The 22,211-nt window shown below is 28.7% G+C and overlaps 2 protein-coding genes and 1 long non-coding RNA gene across 3 annotated transcripts in view; 1 reads left to right on the top strand and 2 right to left on the bottom strand.

The window, feature by feature from the left end:
• Positions 1-1,960: 1,960 nt before the first annotated feature.
• On the bottom strand, positions 1,961-17,294 carry LOC106682776 (transmembrane protein 170A). Its single transcript, XM_014423818.3, has 4 exons — positions 17,093-17,294; positions 16,739-16,893; positions 12,382-12,487; positions 1,961-8,413 (listed from the first exon to the last, which is right to left on the bottom strand). The coding sequence occupies exons 2-4, from the start codon at positions 16,833-16,835 to the stop codon at positions 8,218-8,220; spliced, it is 399 nt and encodes a 132-aa protein (XP_014279304.1). The 5' UTR covers positions 16,836-16,893; positions 17,093-17,294; the 3' UTR covers positions 1,961-8,217.
• A 280-nt stretch (positions 17,295-17,574) lies between these two features.
• LOC106682774 (craniofacial development protein 1) overlaps positions 17,575-22,211 on the top strand; it is a 10,094-nt gene continuing 5,457 nt past the window's right edge. Inside the window, exons 1-5 of the mRNA XM_014423816.3 lie at positions 17,575-17,731; positions 17,953-18,016; positions 18,117-18,240; positions 18,886-18,998; positions 20,846-21,002. Of these exons, the coding sequence (XP_014279302.1) occupies positions 17,959-18,016; positions 18,117-18,240; positions 18,886-18,998; positions 20,846-21,002 (452 nt within the window). The 5' untranslated portion in view covers positions 17,575-17,731; positions 17,953-17,958. The remainder of the gene's footprint in view (positions 17,732-17,952; positions 18,017-18,116; positions 18,241-18,885; positions 18,999-20,845; positions 21,003-22,211) is intronic.
• LOC106682778 (uncharacterized) overlaps positions 19,321-22,211 on the bottom strand; it is a 10,805-nt gene continuing 7,914 nt past the window's right edge. The window contains exon 4 of the long non-coding RNA XR_001343483.2: positions 19,321-20,351. This is a non-coding gene — a long non-coding RNA (uncharacterized lncRNA). The remainder of the gene's footprint in view (positions 20,352-22,211) is intronic.

The raw sequence follows: 22,211 nt of genomic DNA on the forward strand, positions 1-22,211 counted from the left end.
TAGCCCTCTGCAGACCAAGGAACCGGAGTAGAAGTGGGGGGAAATGAGAGAGGATACTAGGAGCTGAAGGGTATCCTGAGCAATGGAATCACAAAATCTCAGGAATTGTTTAAGTGCTGTTATGGATTTGTGTGTGATCTGCGAAATATGATTTTTTAAGAGAGGTGTTGGTCGAAGGTGACCCCATGGTTTTTATTGATTTGGGATTGGTAGACCCTGTAAAATATTGAAGATATTTCTTTTGTAATATTATTCACAATATTGCATGAAATAAAGTCAATAAAATAACAGAAATTGGAAATTAAGATCAATCATAAAAAATGGATCAAGCCAGCAAAAAAAATTGCAGAATTTATTACTATGAAAGGCCATATAAATGTAAGGAGGGTGGAGGCCTCCAGCTCATTTCAACTTTAGTCAACTATTGTTTCCTCTATTTTCTAACCTCTTGTTCTCATAGTTATTTATTGAACACTTTTTATTTTACTCTACACACCTTTTGTTACATTTAAATCGCCTTTCATAGCAAAAATTGCCACTGAAATAGTAACTACTCAATTGTCATAATAGTAAGAAAATTTAACTATCTAATACATCAACTATCTATTAATTATCAATTACCTAACTACAGTAACAATCTAGTTATCTAATGGGTCTTCCATATCAACCATTTCTGCTCAGTTCTAACATATCTTTGTACTCACGAATGTGCCATCTGTTGGAGGGATTTGTTTCCTCGCACTTTTAATGGGATCTTCGTTATAGTGCAAGTTCTCTGTCTTTTTTAAATATTTCTTTATTAGATTAATTATTTTATGTATGCTTGTTTGAGAGTGATTTAGTTTATTCTTAATTTTAAAACAATTTTGATCCTTTTTTTCTCTCAACTTTTATTCATTAAAATTTTTCCGTTTCGGACCTCAGGCTATTCTCAAGGATACTACCTACAAAAAGTTTTTTTATTTTTATATAACAATTACATTATTTCCTTCAAAGAAATCAGTGAGTAGTTGAAGGAAATAATGTAATTGTTATATAAAAATTTAAAAAAATTTTGTAGGTAGTATCATTGAGAATGGCCTGAGGATCGAAACGTTGGAAAAATTTTAATGAATAAAACTTGAGGAAGTTTAGTGAAAGAAACTTTAATGAAAAAAAGGATCAAAATGGTTTTTAAATTAAGAATATTTCTTTATTTTTCCCCACTCTCACATTTATCTTCTCCATTGTTCCTTCCTTATTCGCCTTTCAGGACATTATATTTCTTTAGCTTATTAATTTCCATTCATCTATATTAATGTGTAACATTTATCCCATTTTCTTTCTAACCCATTGTATCATATATATATATATATATATATATCGTTTTCTTTCATTTCATTATGTTATTTTTTAATTGTTTTCATTATTTTTTTAGACATTAATTACATTTTTAATATGCTCATTCTATAATTCATCATTTAAATTTTCTTCTGCACCTTTCATTGTGTTTATCTCTATATTTACTTGAACACTAGTTTCTAAAAAAAATGAATTGTTTTTTAGTTTGTATAATTCTTACCTCCGCAATATCATATTTTCTCTTCTAATAGAATCAATTTACAACTATTAATCTAATTTATTGTTATGTATTTTTCCAAGCTTGTTTACTATTATTTTTCTTATAATTTTTGTCTTTGAATTAAGACCTGAAATTCAGGTTGAAACGTCGGCACAAATAAATAAGTTTGTTTATTTGTATATTTTTACTGACCGCACCCCCGACCATCTTCTCTTCAAATCATTAAAGAAATTTATGAACTTAGTGGTAGAGCTATGCTCGCAAAAATGGTTCTTAAGTTAGACAGAACTTATTTTTAAAAAACCTAGTCTGTATTGGACTTGCCCAATTAAATTTTTATTTTTGAGGTATGATATAAAATAAAGGTTGCTTCTGAATTTATAAAACAAGTACGACACATAATTCTTTATTATATAATTTCTTATTCAATATTACAATGCCAACTGAATCAATTTAAACAATGGTAAGTAAATAGCTTTTGTCTGTAAAAATATCATTCCATCGTTAAATGCATTATATCCCAAAAAGTGAAAGCAGTTGTTCCCTTACATAGTTGATTTCTTCCAGTTGTCATTATGAAAATGACAGAAAATCTTAATACATAGTAACCTACAATGTATAAAAAATTTGTTTGTAACAAATTTTCAACAGAGTAAATTCACCAGCATTTTAGTTTTTTTTTCTACAGCAATCTTACAAAATGTAAAAAAAAAAAATTATAAATATGAAAATACTATGAATAATTTACACAGAATACATGTTCAGAAATAAAAACAGAAAACCAGAAAAATCATTTGCATTCATAAATAGAAAAAAAAATTGAGTTTGTAATTAACTCTTCAAAACTATTAGAAAAAGTGAACTACCTTTAACCTTTCTTACTCATGAGCCCTAATCGGAGCCAAAAAGTTGAAAAAATTAACATCTACATAAAATTGTATTAATATATACTAAAACATTTAATTAGTATGTTCAATGAGGCAAAATAGAAACTTATATAGCTCACCTTCCATTTTCATACATCCAGTGCTTCTTTGTGTTAAAAAAAGTTGTTTTTATGTTCTTAGGTACAGAAAATTATATAGGAAGAAAATTTGAACACCTTTTAACTTGTAGGAGAAGCTTAAATTTGTTGCTAAACCCATTGAAAAAGAAGTTTATTATTAAATAATACTTCTTTTGCTTTCACACATTATCATATCAAAAGTCTTTAATAATTTAAATATATTATGAATTTTTTTTTTTTATGTTAAGACACATTTAATTATAATCTTTTAAATATTATTCAATTTAAATTTATAGAAACCTATATCTTTTTCCTAGTAAACTTTGTTCTATTATTAAGCTGACATGAGAAATCAGGATCAAGAGATTTGAAATAATGGATTGGAAAAGATAAAATGTCTGATTTGTTTCCTTCGACGAAATTGAAGTAAATAATGATCTCTTGTTCACAAATACCAACACACTGGCTGCTGAATTTTTGTACACATTTTCATACCATATCTTTCAGTTATTGTGAAATATTTGTGTGTCATTTTTTGTCATTCAATGGAATCTTTGAAGTTATTGCATTTTGTATAAATTTAAACTTGGACATAAGACTTGTGAAGTATTTTGAAACATCCATATGGCTTTTGTTGATGGTACTCTGGTGAAAGAACTGTGTATTGGTGGTTTCAATCCAGCAATACAAATGTTGAGGATAAATCTCATGAAAGTCCAGAAACTAAGCACGATGATAGATAAAGGCTTTGGTGAGACTGAATTATATAATTCATTATTTGGTAATAAATTAATGTATTGATATCAGTAGTTACATCAAGTCAATGTAAATAATACTAAATAAGGGAGAATCCACCATCCTATTTAACTGTAATGTAAACTTTGGGTTGAATTAAATATGCCAATTCAGTTAATTGAACTATGAACTATTGAATTTAATTTCTTAAATTTAAAACTGTATAAATCAAAACCTACACTCATGACCCTGTATTCCTCTGAAGTAAAAGTAAATTATTAAAAGATGCAGTAAGATTTATGATATGTTTTAATATAATCTTAAAAAACTAAGATACAAGCAGAATAAAGGTTTTATATAAGTTGATTATAAAAATAAATATAAATTCAAAAACTGTAACATAAAACCAACAATGACACAAACATAACAAAGTAAATGAAAGAGTCTGATGCTAAAACTTCAGAATTTGACTAAATTCTAACATTTTGTGTGATGTAAATTATTATGAAGTGCTTTGAAGATCAAATTGCAGTTTCGATCACCAGTCAATTAAAATCTTTATCAAATTTAACTTATATAAAGAAACTCAATTATTTTAAAACCATAAGAGTCCATAATGAAAATATGTCAGTGATGAGCAAATTATGATATACAATTATGCCATGTCTTAAATATTGCATAAAGAAAAGAATAATAACCTAGGAACAAGAAATTAAGCATGCCCTAACATATTTTAAATCTAAACTGGTAACCAAAACGTGACTTTACAGTGCATATTATTTACAAAATTGCTTTCGATCAACATTGATTATACAAGCTAAAAACATTTAGTAATTATATATAATAATAATAACATATATAATTTTTGTCCCTAAATTTAATGTGCGCCTTTAGTTATACAAAGTTTACACTTAAATATCCGACATATATACATATCTATATATATAAACCAGCACACACACATATTTACAAATATATAAAATGCTAAAGCCTAAGTCGTTACGTGTAAGCTAATTAGGCACATTAAGTTTTTCATTGATTTATTACTAATTAATTGGTAAAAATTACAACCTTTTGAAATTTGAAACCAGGTTGAGCATAGAATAAATGGATAGAATGAATAATAAATAATAATAATATGAACAACCTGACTCAATACATAATTCAACAACATATTAAAAAATCCAAATCCTTGAGTTGAGCAAAATTAAGAAAAGGGATGAATGAAAACTACTAATAAAATAAAAAAATAAAACACCTCATAAAATCTATTATAAAACATTTATAAAAATTTTTATATTATATAAAAAGCTTTTAACGAACATGATTTTTTTTAATGGTGGTTTACACAATAAATCTTTTTCTATGTTATTTACTTATTACTATTTTACCACAAGACCAGATAGCAACTTGAATATAACATATTTTAAACACATTACAATTACAATATTATTTTTGAGTGATAAACATGCCGATAATTATCATTATACCTACAATATTGCTCAAAGGAATTCCTGAAAGAATTGATTGAAGTTTACAGACAGAGTAATTCAAACTGAAGTGCCACATAAATCACATTGAAACCGGAATTAAAATTAACTGCAAATATTAGATTGATAAAAATATTCATAGGATTCACTCTATGATGTAAGAGCAAGATTGTTCACATTTCTAAGATTTAGGCTTCCAAACAATATAACTACAGCATCACTCGTATGATAATTTAATATCATAATTTGTTTTCATTTGTGATTACTTAAAAATAAATAACTAATGAATAAAACAATAAATTGTAAGTTTATTTTTGGATTTATTTGCTTAAAACCCCCAAATTAAAACAAAAAAATCAAAGGATCTCTGATTTTAGTATATTTCACTAATTTTTGTTTTTCAATCAGAACCACAAGTATATACCATATGATAACACAAACCAAGTAAAACTACAAATAGATAGGGCTATTTATAAATTCTCAAAATAATAAGGTGTTTGCTCAACTCCAAATTAAACAAAACAAAATAAAATTTGTTTAAATATACTTTTAATTAAAGGAGAAAATCAAACAAATGTTTTAACTTTATCGAATATAGTCATGGTACAGAAAATATAGTTTCACATTTTATAGGTATTATTGACATTATATACACATTACCATGACAAAATACGCTCTGAATCCGCTTCCTACTACAGGGTAAAAACTTTGTACACACACATACACACATATGTATATAAAATCATAAGAAAGCTAATCTTGAAAATTATCATTATATAATACAATAAGTAATTCATATCATAAAGACAATAAAACAAGAGTCCACATTTAACAAATTAATAGTTTCTGTTTACTAACGGTTCGTAGGAAAAAAAGGAAGATAGCTTCTATACATGCCTATGAAGTGGTATTTGTTTGTTAGATATATTACTTACAAAACTATCTAAAATTAATAAAGAACATCAGCCAAATTTTATTCATTTCGGTCTTAAAAATTTTATTTTAAAATTTCTAAAATTATGTTAACAAATCAATACCTGTTTTAAGTTTAGAGTATAATAGGTGGAAAAAAACATTAAGATAATTAATGTGTTTGTCATAAAATATAATCCACAGGATATCAGTTACAAAAGTGAATTATTACTATATAGGAGTGTACGAAAGCTAACAACCGCTTATATCAGACCCAAGTTTTTGTTTCAAACTCAAAAAGGCAAGATTTTGGTAAGTAGCTGCAAATAGAAATAATAAGTATCATTAGGAATATATTCTTAGTAATCAATCATTTAAGGCCATTTTCATATGAATGCTTCTAAACTCCAAGACAATGATAACAAAAGAATACATCAAAATTTGGAACAGATAACAAGAAAAAAATCCATCCACAGTTTATAATTGATACTGATATGGCATAAAAAATATTTAACTAGGAAATATAATAATAAATACATGCTCTTTAAATATTTTATATGAGCATTATTCAGATGACTAAGAAAAAATGTTATAGCAAATATAAATATTTTTGAGACAAAGTTCATTTTGTTAATTTTACCCAAGGCAAAAATTTAACTTTTAATCTCACAGACGAGTTGTCCCTGAATGTGTTGGAATTGGAAATGCACCAACAAAAGAATTAAGCACTAAAACATAAATATTCTGTTCTATAAGATTAAATATTGCCAAAATGTAATTGCATTTGTTTTGATACTCATCAGCAGAGAATTATATGGGTCTCACATTAAGGATTTGATTTAGTTAGGGATGAGTACACACCCCTTGCAGCTGAATTTTCAAAGAATCGATAGATAACATTAAACTATAAATATAATCTAAATGGATAATAGAAGTATTAAAATAATAAAAAAGGAACAAAATATACTTTTATAATTGAAATATGTTAAACAAGATTTAAAACTAGACCAAAGAGTAAAAACATTTAATTATTTGTAAAATATTTTAAAAAAATTATAAGAACATTTATATGAATAACAATTTTTTTTATGATGTAAACCTCCTAAAAGTCATAAATATAAATTATCTTACCAATTTTTATTGATCATGGAGTTGTTTAGAAAAATATGAAATCCCATTTATTAATTATTATTATTATTTTTAATAAATAATTTGGATAAAATTAAAAAAAAAACTTTAAGAATAGAAAACAGCACTATTCAAACCTATTATGTTTACAACATTATACAAACCTTACTTAACCACTATTAATACACTGTATGATATATCATACATTATGATTTTTAAAAATCGTTGTGAAGAAAATGGACGACAAAGCAATGATTCATAGCTATCATACTTTTACATTGAGGGAGGAAACAAAATTAAACAAGAGTTAAATATGGAAAACAATTAAAAATTGAATAACTAACTAGCAGCCATTTTAAATAATACTAACCAATGAAATTCATTCTAAACAACAATTTAAATAATATTGATATTCGGGTCACCATAAGTTAGACTAAAATAATTTAAATGTAGGACCTCTTGTCAGCCTTAGTTTAATCAGTCGAAAGTTACAAGACCTCCAAATCAATTTTCTAAACTTCTTATACACATATTTACAACTTCTTACACCTCCATTTCTCATGGCATACGGATTTCGAGTGTTCTATTTAGACATTTTTAATTTTATCAGCATATTGATTTGAAAGAAGGGTAACATAAATCAACATTCTTCATTTTTCCAAATATTTTAGGCTTAAAAAAAGAAAAATGAAATATTACTAAAATTTTTAAATTTAGCTTCATAAAAATTATTTTTAGAATACTAAATATTCTAGTAATGTGTGTTATTTATTTTTTGTAACAAAAACTATAAAAACTTATCATATATTTTAAGATTTTGAATTGAATTTTCATAAAAATTTGTATTCACGTTCAAATACCCATCACCATACTAAAGCAAAAGTAAACTAAGAGCATGGTCAAAATTAATTTCTAATAACAGATTTATATTATAATAATAACGAATTTATATTATATAAACTTAATGATTAATTTCTCTTTAGGGTAGATGATCTTTAAAATAGACAAACATTTATGATGATATCCTACTCAATATTGCTTGTATTATTCCTTAGTGACTCATAAGGCTGTTACAAACAATAACCAATGATCCATATATGAAATCTTAGATATTGTCTCTCAGGAAAATTTAACTATCAAAAGATAGTACTTAGTGTTAATATTTGATCCCTAGGATCATGAAAAAAGAAAAACTACAAAGAAGTAAAATAAAATACTTAGTAAAGTAACTATACAGAATCTCAATCAATAAAAACATTTAATTTATCACATGAAGTAGTATTATTCACCTACAATGGCAGGCAAAAGTATACTAAATTTCTAAAAATATCACAAGGTATACAAACGTCATTAACCATATACAGTAGAGGTGGAGGGTGGCATTGTTATAATGTAGCTAATATCCTGGTAAAGCCAACAGCTGCTGCTACTACTGTCTGCCCTATACCCCAGAGGCAGGCATAGAGCGGTGACATTTGAAGGGAGGCGGCTCGATAAACAAATGCAATCGCTCCTGATGACAGGGCACCAGAAACCAATGGTCCAAACATACCCAGGATCAAGATGAGCAATGGAAAAAATCTGAAAAAAAAATTTATTGATTCAAGAAATTAAATGCCTAAAGGAAAAACAGTAATTAAGTACAAAATCTTAAGTCTAATTACAATCAACTTTACTTTATTTGAGATATTGGATAATTAGGACATTTAGCAAGGAAAGGGTTCAAAATTAGCTAATTAATGGAACATTTTACTGTTTTACCTAGTCAAAATATTTCAGTTAATAAACAATTTAGGCCTTCCTATTTACTTCACACAGCTTATAGAATGTTTGATTTTAGGACCAAAATTTAAGACATTAAATGCTTTTAAGAATCACAATAGCCATGCCACATAGTTTTATTCCCGTTAATTTTGATTTACACACACAAAAGCACACACGCACGCACACATACAGATATATATGTGATAAATTGTACATTTACAGACCTAATAAATCCTTAAAAAGTGGGGTGAAACATTTGTGTCTAATAAATAGTTTTTTCACGTGACAACAGAAAGGATCTTTAGTTTGACAGTTGTCTTTTTTCCTTGCAAGAAGATTTTCAAGTGGTGGACAAAAAAAGTACACAAAATATAATGTAATGTAAAATACATAAAATGGTAAAAGGATATATAAACAAGAGAATAGAAAACAAAATAGACTGTATATATTTTATTATTGTTGCAGCCAACATGTTCCAATAATCAATTATGTAACATATGGTCTTTATTATGTTAAAAACTAATCTACTCTCTGTTGTTAATATTTATACTGCAGATTTATGGACACCTAAGGGACATAGTTGTGTCTTAGTAGCCAGCAGTCTGGCCATCCCTGTCATCTTAGTCACGGTGGGCAGACTACAAAGCTGGATCATCCTCCACAAGGACAAGGCGGGTGGAAATACCCTTTTTGAATCTACCTCCACGAGTCCCATGAATGGGAGGGGGTTTCATTAATCACCCTCGGTGATATAAAGACATTTTTCATTTTCTTTGTAAAATCTCAATTTTAATTTTTGTAATATTTTGGTTAAGCTTTTTTTTTTTTCTAGTATATATTTTTTTCTTCAAATGTTTACAGTTTATCATGTTAAATTATTCAAAATACAATAATGACGAAATTCGACAGTTCATTTCTTTCACTTCCATTACTCTTTACAGCTGGACTAGCAAAGGTTCTTATCGAACCCCTACTTTAATTACTTTTGAATTACCATTATTACATTATTTGTTTTATATCATTATTTTTAACTTTTTTTTTTTATACAAGTTTAAATGTATATTCCTATAACCTTACCATACGTTACAATGTTTGTTTCTTGTTCTCAGCTCCATGATAAATCCTAAAAAAGTGGGGCAAAACATCGGTGTCTAATAAATAGTTTTTCCTGTTTTGTTTTTTTAAAATTAATTTTTAGAACTGTTACCCACTCCATCTCCTTACAATGAACTAAATATCTTTCAATACAATTTTTCCACTTTCAGTAAAAAAACAAAAGTAGCAAACAATAGATGAGCAAACATAGTTAAATATAATGACAAAACTAAAAATAATAACATGTTATCAACATCTAAAATCCAAAATAACCTTTAAAATAATAACTTGTAAACTGTTGTATCATTCTTGCAGATGTTTTTAAGGAATGGAGTCCAAATGACAATCAGCATCTTCTTCTGGTGGGTTGCCAATGTTGTGTGGTCGAGCCCTTCCAAGCATGAAATGGGCGAGGTCCACCATTTTCTTTCATCTATAGATGAACTCCATGAAGAAGGAATGGTTAACTTCTTCCATCAGACGACAGAAGTCTGGGGAGATTAAGTTCTCAGTTTTTCACAACAGCCATTCAAGGTGGTACAGTCAACAAATACATGCTCTGCTGAATCAAGGCACCCGGGATTGATGTTCTTTCCAAAGCTTTGAAGCCTTTTCTGGAACCCTCCATGTTCAGTTAAGATCTGTGAGATCCAGAAATCAGGAAGAACTCATTGCACCTTCAATCTGGATAGGATGGTGGGAAAGAATTTTCTCAGAATGTCATCTTTCTGACTCGTCACCGACTGTTCATTCCACTCTACAATGTAGAGCTTCTGTAATGGTCTCCATCATCTGTAGTAACTAAAGCTTGTCTAATGCCAATTTGTACAGTACAGCCAAGAGACTGTTCTTGGATTCTTCAATGATGAATTTATCCTAGTATTTCTTCTCCAAACGTATTTTGTTTCAGTACATCTATTACCAATGTTTACTCTCTTCTCAAAGATCAGGTCTCCTCCTCTCATTATCTCTGTATTCCTGGTACATAGACCTCGCTCTATAATATTCTCTCTTAAGCTGTATCAGAGCCATAATCCATCATGGGACTAAACATGATCTCACTCTTCAACATTGGAGGCCGATACTTGCTGCCTATGTGATGGTATTGGTCAGCATCACCATTCTGTATCAATATCTGTACCCTCTGCCAGTGGCACCATATCTTTCTAATCTCTATCCTTAAGTATTCCCTCCAGTTCATTGGGGGAAGTTCTCCAGTCCGCTGATTAGGACACAAAGTTTTTCTCGATTGTCATTGCACTACATTCCTCCTCAATGACACAGAAGTCTATAAATCTGTGGTCAGAGCTAGTTGGATACAGTCCACAATTTGCTTTGCCACAAGAGTCATGGTGAGTGTAAAATCAATCCAACTCTGGCTCCTACAAATGTGGGGGCAGGAAGTTCGTTCATGACTAGGATCAGAAACCTTGCCCAGTTTTCTTCTACCAATATTCTTATGGCATCTGTGTGAATCCCAAATCATTCTGCATAAATTGGTGTTGGAACAGAATGTCACACTTATGTATATAAAGTAACAATCCAATTCTGGTTTTAACAATGTGGGATCAGAGGATTCGTTCATGACTATGATCTGAGATCTCGCCATGTTCTCTTCAACCAATCTTCCACTGGCATCTGTGAGAACACCTGGTCATGCTCCTTGAATAGATATTCGAACAGATTATAAAACTTCTCTATAACTGAGTATGACATCCTCACCAACAATTAAGTTATCTACATTTATATTTGTATTAACCTGTCATGGCAGCATGTAAGCAGAAACTAGGTTGAAGGTAACTAACTCTACTCCACCAGACATAACATGCTGCTTGGTCTGCTGTGGAGAAATCCTTCAGATCAATTGCCTTGGGGGCAGCAGAATTGACTATCACTATTACCTAGGCCACATCTCACCACTATGATAACCTTCAATATTGTACCAAATCCTGTGACCATGTTCTTCCATAAACAGGGATCTTGAATCACCTTTATATATTATAAACACCTCAGACGAGAACACTCAGATCATCATCGACCACTTGCCTTCTGTCCATATTGACCTGAAAATCTGCAGCCTAAGCATACTGGGTCATCTTAGCCAGCTTAACCATCATCTCCAGATGAAGTGGCCATTCCCTGTTACTTGGACAGTGTCAGAGATCTTTTCCTGCTCAGCACTTCCTCTTTACAGTGCATTCCTTAACTTTGTTCCCTGTTTCTGGACACAACACATCCTTATTATAGATGTTGGCAGGATGATCTTAATCTTGGCATCATAGGTAGCGCAAAGGGTCGAGGTAATCCCGGATATTTCAAATTTTGGCTTATTATGAATCCATAAGAGAAAATAAAAAATGTATTAATAAAACTTACTTTTTATAATCATTCTTGCACCTTCAATCTCTTCGTCAAAGGGTAAAGAATCCAAGCCTTAATTGGACTACAATTTTATATAAGGAAAACTGATAAAAAATGGACAAAAGGTTCAAAACTGCTTTTTAGTGACAGTTAGATTGGTATGATATAACAGCCCCTCCAGATAATAAACATTAACTAAACAATTCTGCTTTAAATACAACAAAACCTTCAGGCAAAAGAGGCCTCCTTCAAACAAAAGTGTACAACTAGATATACATGGCACTCAAACTCAAAAAGTTATTAGATAATAGAATTAAAAATGAACTTACTTGCCAAAATGATGTTTTCTGAGTGTTCCAAAAGCAACGACAGCAGCTATCACGTGAACAAGTAAAGAGGAAAACAAGGCCCATAAATAAATCTGGTACCACATTTCTGAAAAACAGTAACAGATACATCAAAATTAATACAATTATCCCTTTTCTTGACGAACTAGAAAAGGGATAATTGTATTAATTTTGATTTATACATCAAAATTAATACAATATATATAATGTAAAAACAGTTGACAGTAGTAAAATTCAAGATGATGCTTACAGAGAGATGAGGGAGCTCAAAGTAAAACATACTGTAGAGATATATAAGTACCCATTTTTGATTTAAATAAATACCATATTTAAACTCATAATGCATGCTTTTTCAGGATACTATATTAGCTTTAAAGGGGAGGGAGAACTGCACTAATAATGAAAAGGTATGGTCATATTTAATACATTGATAGCTCTCTCCCTTAACAATTTGTGCCATGCACTGAAGATAGTCTACAAGAAAGGTCAAAATGAAATATCTCTAACTGTTTTATTTTGAATTCTCCTTTCACCTCTCTTCATCATTATTTACATATATTTTAATTAATTGGATAACTTTTTAATATTAATTATATTTCAAGAGTCAATTCTGAATGAAACCAACCAACAATTTAATTGGTTTAATTTAGTTTCATTCACGAATTAATTATAATTTTACCTAGATAAATTTTTTTTTTAAGTAATAGAAAAATATCTAAGTTTTTACTTAAATAAAAGTCTAAAAACCACTAATTATAGATACTTAATTCTTATTAACCTTGTTTGACAGATTATAAAAGGATATTTGATTCTAACTTTACATAAATATAAACACTGAAAAAAAAAAAAAAAATCAAACTGTTATAATAACCATGTAAGGCTCACCAGACCTATCTGGTGTTGAATAAAAAAAAAATATATATATATGTATATATATATAAATAAATAATAATAGGTTCTCGAGGTCCATCAATAGTCACAAGTCAATGGGGGACTTGACTACAGACGGGAGTTACATCGGTAGAGCTAAACTTTACTGGGCTGTACGAAACAAAATGGCAGAAATGCCTCCTTTGGCGTAGTAAAAAAAAAAAAAAAAAAAAAGAAAATACATACACATACATATATTTATTTTTTCTATGTATTAGTTCTATAAATTGATTCAGATAATTTTATATCTCTTATTTATTCAATAAAATCAGAAAGTGTTGAGTGTTACTATAAACAGAACAGAACCATAGTTAATTCAACAATAGCCTTTTTAATATTAAAAAGATTAATCATTATTGACAATATAAAGATAACATTGTTATATTAATGATGTAAAAGAATGTGTCAATTGGAAGTGAAGTGGATATTTTTAGTTTATTATTTGTCAATTTCAGTATGTAAACACATAGGTGACAAACAAGTGAGTCTAAATCGGGAATACGCCAATCTCCTTTGCATGGGCAACTTACGAAATATAACCACTGTGAAAACTTATGAGACATGTTAATTTACTTTTACAAAGTAGATTAAGTTTTTAAATTTTAAAATCTAAAAAAGATATTCATTTGTTTACTTTATTGACATCGCCATGCACTTAATTGAGGGATCAAGTGCAGTCTTTTCCCAGAAGCCAAAACAGCAAGATGTATGTAAAACCACTAGAGAAAATTATTTAATGTCAAATCTTTTCAATAATATTATACAAATATTGTTTAAATAAATAATATTTTATTTATTTCAGTCCTAAAACATATTGATTCACCTTATAAGTCCAACGTTTCAGCCAATCTGGCCATTCTCAGGAGCAATCTATTACAAACAGGTTTTATTACATGTATGATCTTCAACAATTAACAATATTATTTATAATTTATCTTAAAATAGATAAAATTTTATTTATTTAAACAATATTAATCAGTCTCAAGAAAGTATTAAGGTTATAAATAAATTATAAAAATAATTATATTGTTAAAATGTAATTGCAATAATTTTAAAAATATAAACAGACAGTGACATGTCTTCTGTTTTTTTTAGTGAGCTTAATAAAATAAGTGAAATAATAATTGAACAAACAATATTTAAAGTTAATTTAATCTATAATTATGAGAGATAGTTGACCATGGATGATGAATGAGGAGAAGATGGTTGGGGGTGCGGTCAATGAAAAACACAAATAAGTACGATTAACTTATTTTAATGTACCAACGTTTCGGCTAGAGTTTCTAGCCTTCTTCAGGGCTAAAAACAGAACAAGATAACAACCACAATAAGTATAGAAAAATAAAAAAAAAAAATAAAAATAAAGTATAAACAGAATAATTTTACAAAATAGAATTAATAAAATGAAGTGATAAGAGAAGCGGGAAATAAAATGTATACATAGGTAATTGAAAAAGTGGGTAAAATAACATAATTAAATTATTTAATATACATAATTAAATAATTTAATTAATTATTAAATTATGTTATTTTACCCACTTTTTCAATTACCTATGTATACATTTTATTTCCCGCTTCTCTCATCACTTCATTTTATTAATTCTATTTTGTAAAATTATTCTGTTTATACTTTATTTATTTTTTATTTTCTTTAATTTTTCTATACTTATTGTGGTTGTTATCTTGTTCTGTTTTTAGCCCTGAAGAAGGCTAGAAACTCTAGCCGAAACGTTGGCACATTAAAATAAGTTAATCGTACTTATTTGTGTTTTTCATTGACCGCAACCCCAACCATCTTCTCCTCATTAATTTAATCTACTTATGAAGTAGAACAAATTATGAGGAATTACTAGAATAAGCCATCCCAACTAACCTTGAATACAATCAAGACTACCACTAAGTATTTAGCAATCATTATACATTTTTTTATTTCAAGTGTTCAAATTTATTTAAATAAGATTAAGAATATATTTGTTTAATGTTAAATTATGTTTAGTTTATTTTAGTTCATTCTGTTAATTGTATTTTTAGTATAAATTACTAATGCTTTCTCTTATAGTCAGATATTTCAAAATTTTCTGGAAATAATTTTAAATATATATGATTTTCGATTTAATTTAGTATTAACACTAAATAAATATAACTTTCTATGTAGATGCATTTACTATGTAATGTTTCCATAGCAATCAAATAAAAACAAAGTAAACATCGTAACAAGAAACATTTTATAATTAAAATAAAATATTATAAAAAATAAATACATTATGTATGTATGTGTGTGTGTATATATATATATATATAAAATACAAAATTTAAATCATTAAAAAAAAAAAAATGATTTTAGAGCGACATTAATATTTTACATCAGTATTAGACATACAATAGACAAAATTATCTTATCAACAGTAGAAGGATATGTATTAACTAATCTTTTAAAGATAAAAGTTTAAAACAAAAATAAAAAAACATTATTAATATAAATATTTAACCTAATACTTAAACATTTCGCATTTCAAAGCAAAATTGAAATACTTAAAAAATTATAAAAAATATTACAACTTGGCACTTGGTGAATAGTTAACTACTTTATTTATATTCTTATTATATTATTCTGTTTTAAATAATACATCACATATAAGACAAACATAAGAATTGACTTATATTAACTGATAAATAATCAGATAAATGTGGGATTTTTTTTGTCAGAACTACTAGTAAATAATAATTAAAAAATAATACAAGGCAAAGTCAATAAAAATTTGCAGTTTCAGATACATTTATGGATTGACAAGTTAAGAGTCATTTATTAATAATATCTAGAGGAGACAAAATTAAAGCTAATTTATTTCTCAATGATAGCAGCAACATTAGAATAAGAGATAATGTTTAAATAATTTCATTAATTTTACTGAAACTAACAAAATTAATTAATTAAAACTGATTTAATTGAAAAATAGAGGCTACTTCTGTAAAGGTCTAAAATATATCATAAGACAATCATTACTAAATGTGAGTAAGTGAAATGATTATTCTATGACTATTGTATTCAAACCTGTGATTTGCATAGTTGAAAAAAAGCTAATTATAATTGGCATTGATCAGAAAAATGTGTATAAAGCTAATGATAAAACAATGATACTTTTAATTTCTAAAAAAGATAGTTTTAAATGGCTCAACTTAATTTAAAAAATCATCAAAGAAAAGAAAAAATTCAATGTAGTTCATATGAGGCCTTGTACTCATAAACTATAACTATGACAGCTCAGGAGGCTGGTATACCTAAAATATCAACATTAATCAATTCACTACATATCCAATCAATTTACTTATGAAATATTATAAATTTGGTGGCTAAGAATGTTTAGGAGGAATACTATATAATCCAAGGTCAGGATAAAACCTAAAATACCTGGAAATGAAACAAGAGGGGCCCTTGGAGTAAGACCAATAACATCGATGAAGGCATCGAGCTGCCAAGTACGTCTCGGAATTCTGTCATCGTTCATTTTTGTAATAGCTCACATTATAAATTTGAAGTAACTATTTTCCATCTGTAAGAACTCTCTACAACACATAAAAATTACCTCAATTAACCAACACAGATAACCTTTTCAGAACATAATGATCACTATAAATGAATAAAATTGCAATATTTAACTAGAAGGCAACTTATTTTATACAGAAGAACAGTAATTTATTATCAAGTTGTTATCACCAGTGTAAAAGTAATAGTTAATCAGTAGTTTACAAACAAAATATGAACCTGATAAGAGAGTGATTCCAAAAAGATTCTAAATACATCTTCAAGGTAACATTGACTTGATGAACCGTAATCCAATATGAATCTGTTGATTTTTAAAAACCAAGGTTAAACTATTTATCATAGCTAAATGAACGTTTAATGCAAATCAAGCAAGTACATGCGCAACTGTCAAAGGATTAAGTGATTGGAATTGTTCTTTTAGATATGGTCGCGAATCGATTAATATAAATCGATTTACCTCTAGCATATCGGTACTGTTTCTGACAAGAAAATAAATGATTTTTTTTTTATGATACTACTAAATGTATAATCCAAAAATTTCAAAACAGCAATGATTGTCAATATTTTTGTTATTTCTAGTGCTACTGCTTCACAAGCAAGTAGAAATATTTCAATCAGTAATATAAAATTACAAAACATTAATTGTTTTTTTTAATATAGCCTACATTATTTAATCTGCGCACACGATAAAGCGTATATGCTATCACTAAATCATAAGATTTTATTTTTGATAAATCAATAAATTGAGTTCTTTGTTTGACACCCAACAGCTAGCGCATGCTCAGTGGCCAGTGCTAATCGTTGAAATTCTTGTTCGTTGATGTAATTTGTCAAGTTTTATATATTCTTGTTTTCTAAGTAAGTTCTATGGATTTAAGAAATGATATGAATTATTTTTGTTGATATTAAATTTATTTTTTCGTAACTACCGGCCAATATTTTTCTTGAATATAACCTTTATTTCTTTGTTATTTTTTGTCATCCATTCTGGGTTATACCTTAAAATCCCCATTGCAAGTAACATTATTTTTCTGAGTAAGCTATTCCTTTGTTATATTAACTAAACAGTTTTTTAATAGAGAAACATGGAGGAGGAATTACCTATGGACAGTGATTCCAGTGATGAAGACTATGTCCCAGGAGGTAATCACCTATGAGATTTAGATTGTTTATCAGAATTTATAGATTTCTAATGTACCTTGTAGATTTATAGATTGTAATGTAATTTGTAATTTACCAACAGGTCGCGATAATGAAGTGTCAGAAGAGGAATCGGGCAATGAAAGTGCTGATGAACTTGGTAGTGATACAGAAGAAAATAGTGAAAATTCCAGAAAAAGGAAAAAACCAACTAAGACAAAGAAACGGTGAGATTCTGTAACACCTCTTTTAAAAGTTTACTTGTTTTGTGTAATTTTAGATTCAGGAAGATAATTTTTTTCTGCCTATTTTGTACATACTTCCTCCATGTCTAAGTGAAACTTATGAACTTAAAGGTTCTATCAGGCACGAGCTCCATGTTAGTATTCAATATTATACATATTTCATTAGAGTATGAAATAATAAGTTGATTGTTTTGATTCAATAACAACTTTGAACATAAATATTTGTATTAACCCGGTTTCATTGATATAATAGATTTTAGTAATTTATACTGAACCTTGGGACTTATAGCATTGTATTAGGAAATGAACTAAAGATTTCTTTTTCATAATTTTAATGTACAAATTTCCATTTCAATAATTATTTTTATTACTGTGATTGTATCATGCTTTACTCTCTCAAATATTCTTTAATATACTTGATATTTAGCTTTTGCGAAAAGCTTTATTTCAAATTATCTGTGCAACTTCTGCTTGTGATATTTTTTTTATTTTTTCCTTTTAATGTTTTTCTCTTTAAACACTATAAACGTACAAATTTATGTGTGATAGCTTGCTATAATTTATACTATGTAATAGAACAATGAATTAATTGGTTTTGTTTACAAAGCTTTGTATATTCTCTTTCAGAAAGAAAATAAAAAATAGTAAAACCCAAGAAGAAGAAAAAGAAGAGGAGAAAGAAAATTCAGAAGTAGTAACAGAGGAAGAGATGAAGAAAAAATCTGATTCACTATGGGCAGGTATTTATAAATACCATAGAACATAAGTTTTATATAATGCACTTCTCTAAATTGTAGTAATAGTAATAAATCAATCCCCGGTGAGTGATTTATTAAAAAAATTTTATAGCATTAATTTTATTGTACACAATATTAATGTGCTAATATGATTATGAAATAATGTTTACATTATTCTGCCAATAATTGAGATTTGCACAAATCTCTCGTTAGACTTAATCTCAGAAGACACAAAAATGATGTTTTGTTCACAAGTCTCACTCCCAGGTGCTACATCCACATCCCGGGAACCTATTACATAAATGTAACAGTTTGCACTGTGAGGACATTTTTGAGAGCATATTTTCTGGCAGTAGTGAGTCTTTGGGAATCCTGTTTTCCTCTCTGTACCTGCCACATTGTAACCATTGTCTCAAAGGTGCTTCAGGAGGTGGAATAAAATAAATTTCTGGGAATCTGATCCAATATGTTGATGAGAAGAGCTGTGACCTTAGCAAAGTCCTTTTCTTGCTCAGGCGTCACGTTTTTTCCAATGTAAATGTTGAAGTTCTGAAGATACCCGTTTATAACATTTAGGCACCAAACCTTATAGCCAAAACATATGGGTTGTTACGAATACATTGTTCGAAGAATGATTTCCGAAGTATCTGACCATACATTCATCTTTAGCAAGGTTTTGGGAGGGAACAAAAAATTTCAGAAATCGAGTTCTGAGCGCTTTAATGTTGGGTGTAACTTGAGAAGTTTTATCTGAATTTTGTTTAGTATTGTCATTGAAATGAAAGAACTGTTTGATTTTGAGAAAATGATCCCTTCTCATGGCTCTTGCAACAACTTGTATCTGTCTCCAAATTCCAGTTTGGCCGTTCACTGAAAAGCTGATTATATAGCTAGGAAACATTTCAGTTCTGCAGCCTTAACATAAAAAAGAGGCTCATTCTTTTAAAATGCACAGCACTTTGACTGAGTGATAATCTGCTCAATGAAAAGTTGACAGGTTTCAGGAGCACTCCAACCAGCAAAATGTCAAAAGCCATCATCGTCTGGGATGTGCTGGAAGTCTCCATCAATCCGTTTTCTCAGTTTTTCCATATTTTGTTAAAGAAAGTTTCTTGCAACTCCAAAATTATAAATCTTTATTGCGAATATCCGCTGGAGGAAGTAACTGATTTCGAAATAAATTATCAATTGTACTATCTTGATCTTCATCGGTTTGAACCTGCTCCCCTGGCTCTGGAGGTGCCACGTTTATGTCAACAGGAGTGTCATCTTTACTAAACGCTCCTATATTGTCATCTACTCTCAATTATATTGAGAGCCTCTTGTGTAGTGAGGTCCTGAAGTCTAACGCCATTCCTGAAACAATTTTGTTCAGAGTTTAGAATTTAAGTGACGACTGTTACATATATGTAGGAAGTGAGAATGTTCTGAGATGTTGAATATGATGTGTTTGAATTAGGAGAGTCGGTAAGAACCGTCTATGTCCATGCAGACCATTGCAGGAACTGATATACATGAGTAAGGCCTCTGTTATACAGATGTAATGTTACAGTTAGTTGGAATAGGTTAAGTAATTTTTTAGCATTGTGCCCTAGGTCGTATATCTTTTATTGTATGCTTATCGTTTTAATTATTAGCTGCCAATTTATTAGTTTCATTAATAGTTATAGAATGTACATGCCATAATTGACATTATTGATAGTTTCGTGTTGATGTGATGATCTATTCATTGATTTGTTAAAAAGACTTGGTTTTAGTTTTTCATAAAGTATAAAATTTCTAAATTTTATTATAAAATGTTATCTTCTTTCTTAGTATGTGGAAAATTTATTTTAATGTTCTATAAACAGATTTCATGAAAGACTGTGGGCCACCAGTTAAGAAGACCCAATCCATGAATAATGAAACTGAGCCAGAAAGCCAGCCAAAACCCAAATCCCAGCCGACACCCAAACATGAACCCGCTAAAGTAACCGAGGTTCTTACATTTGCAGGAGAGGAAGTAAGGTAGGTTAACATCATTGTTTCATATTCTTAAACCACCCCTAGATCATTAATATGTACCTGGGTACTCCTACAATATATTCTTAAATTAAAATCTTTTTTTTTTTCGGCCAAGACTCCCATTGGAGTCCTATACTGCCTAACCATGGTTGGGGGTAGGGATGGGATATCGATATCGATATTATCGAAATATCGATATTTTGTCTCCGATATTCGATATTTTGATATCGATATTCAGTAACCGATAATATCGGAATATCGATATTTTCCTCCGATAATATCGGATTCTAAAAAAAAAAAAAAAAAAAGGTCGCACCTTAATAGTTGTAGTCCAAAAATGTATAGGGTCACATATATTCGTATTATTTAATCTAAATATCAATATTTGCTAAAGAAAATGTTAATTACAGTATTGTGATATTTAATATTGATAACGATAATTTTTTATTTCTAACGTTAGCAACAATATTCCGATATTATTTTATACAGTATTCTAATATTATTTTATTAAAATATCGATATTTTGCTTAAAAGTACTAGACAAATTTAAAGTGAAATATCGATATTTGGATTCAATAATTTAATATCCATTTCGACATATTTAATGATATGGTAGATTATCAACATGGTCAAAAATTGTATTATGTCATTCCTATATGGAGACATTTGTAATTAGTCAGCTGTATTCGGCTTTTGTTTCTGAAATGGTTTTTGAGAACAAGTTTAGTGAATAGATCTTTATTTACTCGTAAATGAAAGTTTCAAACCATCAAGAATAAGAAGGCCGTTATGGATAGGATTATCTAATTTTCTACGAAGTGTTTACATTTTATGCTCTCCAGCTCTCAGCGTATTGATAAAGCTTCTCTTGTTTTGTTTTTTTCTATGCAGTTGTACAAGCATATTGTTATAAAATTATTTCTTATCTAAATACAACAAACGAAATTGTATTAACAAACTTCATTCATTAAAATAATACATTTATTAGAAGTACTTATTAAAAAAAAAAAAACTTTTTAAAGAAAACACTCCAAAAAATAAATCCTTCGGACCCATGGATGTCCGTTTAGAGATGAACTTAGATTAAAAAAGGTTACAATATATTAGTAGACCATTTATTATAAACTATTAATGATAAGTGGTCACAAGTAATTTATTTCATTACCTGTGGTATATCCCTACTTATTACTTATGTATTTGAGTAAGTATAAA

The sequence above is a fragment of the Halyomorpha halys genome, unplaced genomic scaffold (genome assembly GCF_000696795.3).
Source record: "Halyomorpha halys isolate HHAL.00 unplaced genomic scaffold, Hhal_1.1 Scaffold441.1, whole genome shotgun sequence".
Lineage (NCBI taxonomy): Eukaryota > Metazoa > Arthropoda > Insecta > Hemiptera > Pentatomidae > Halyomorpha > Halyomorpha halys.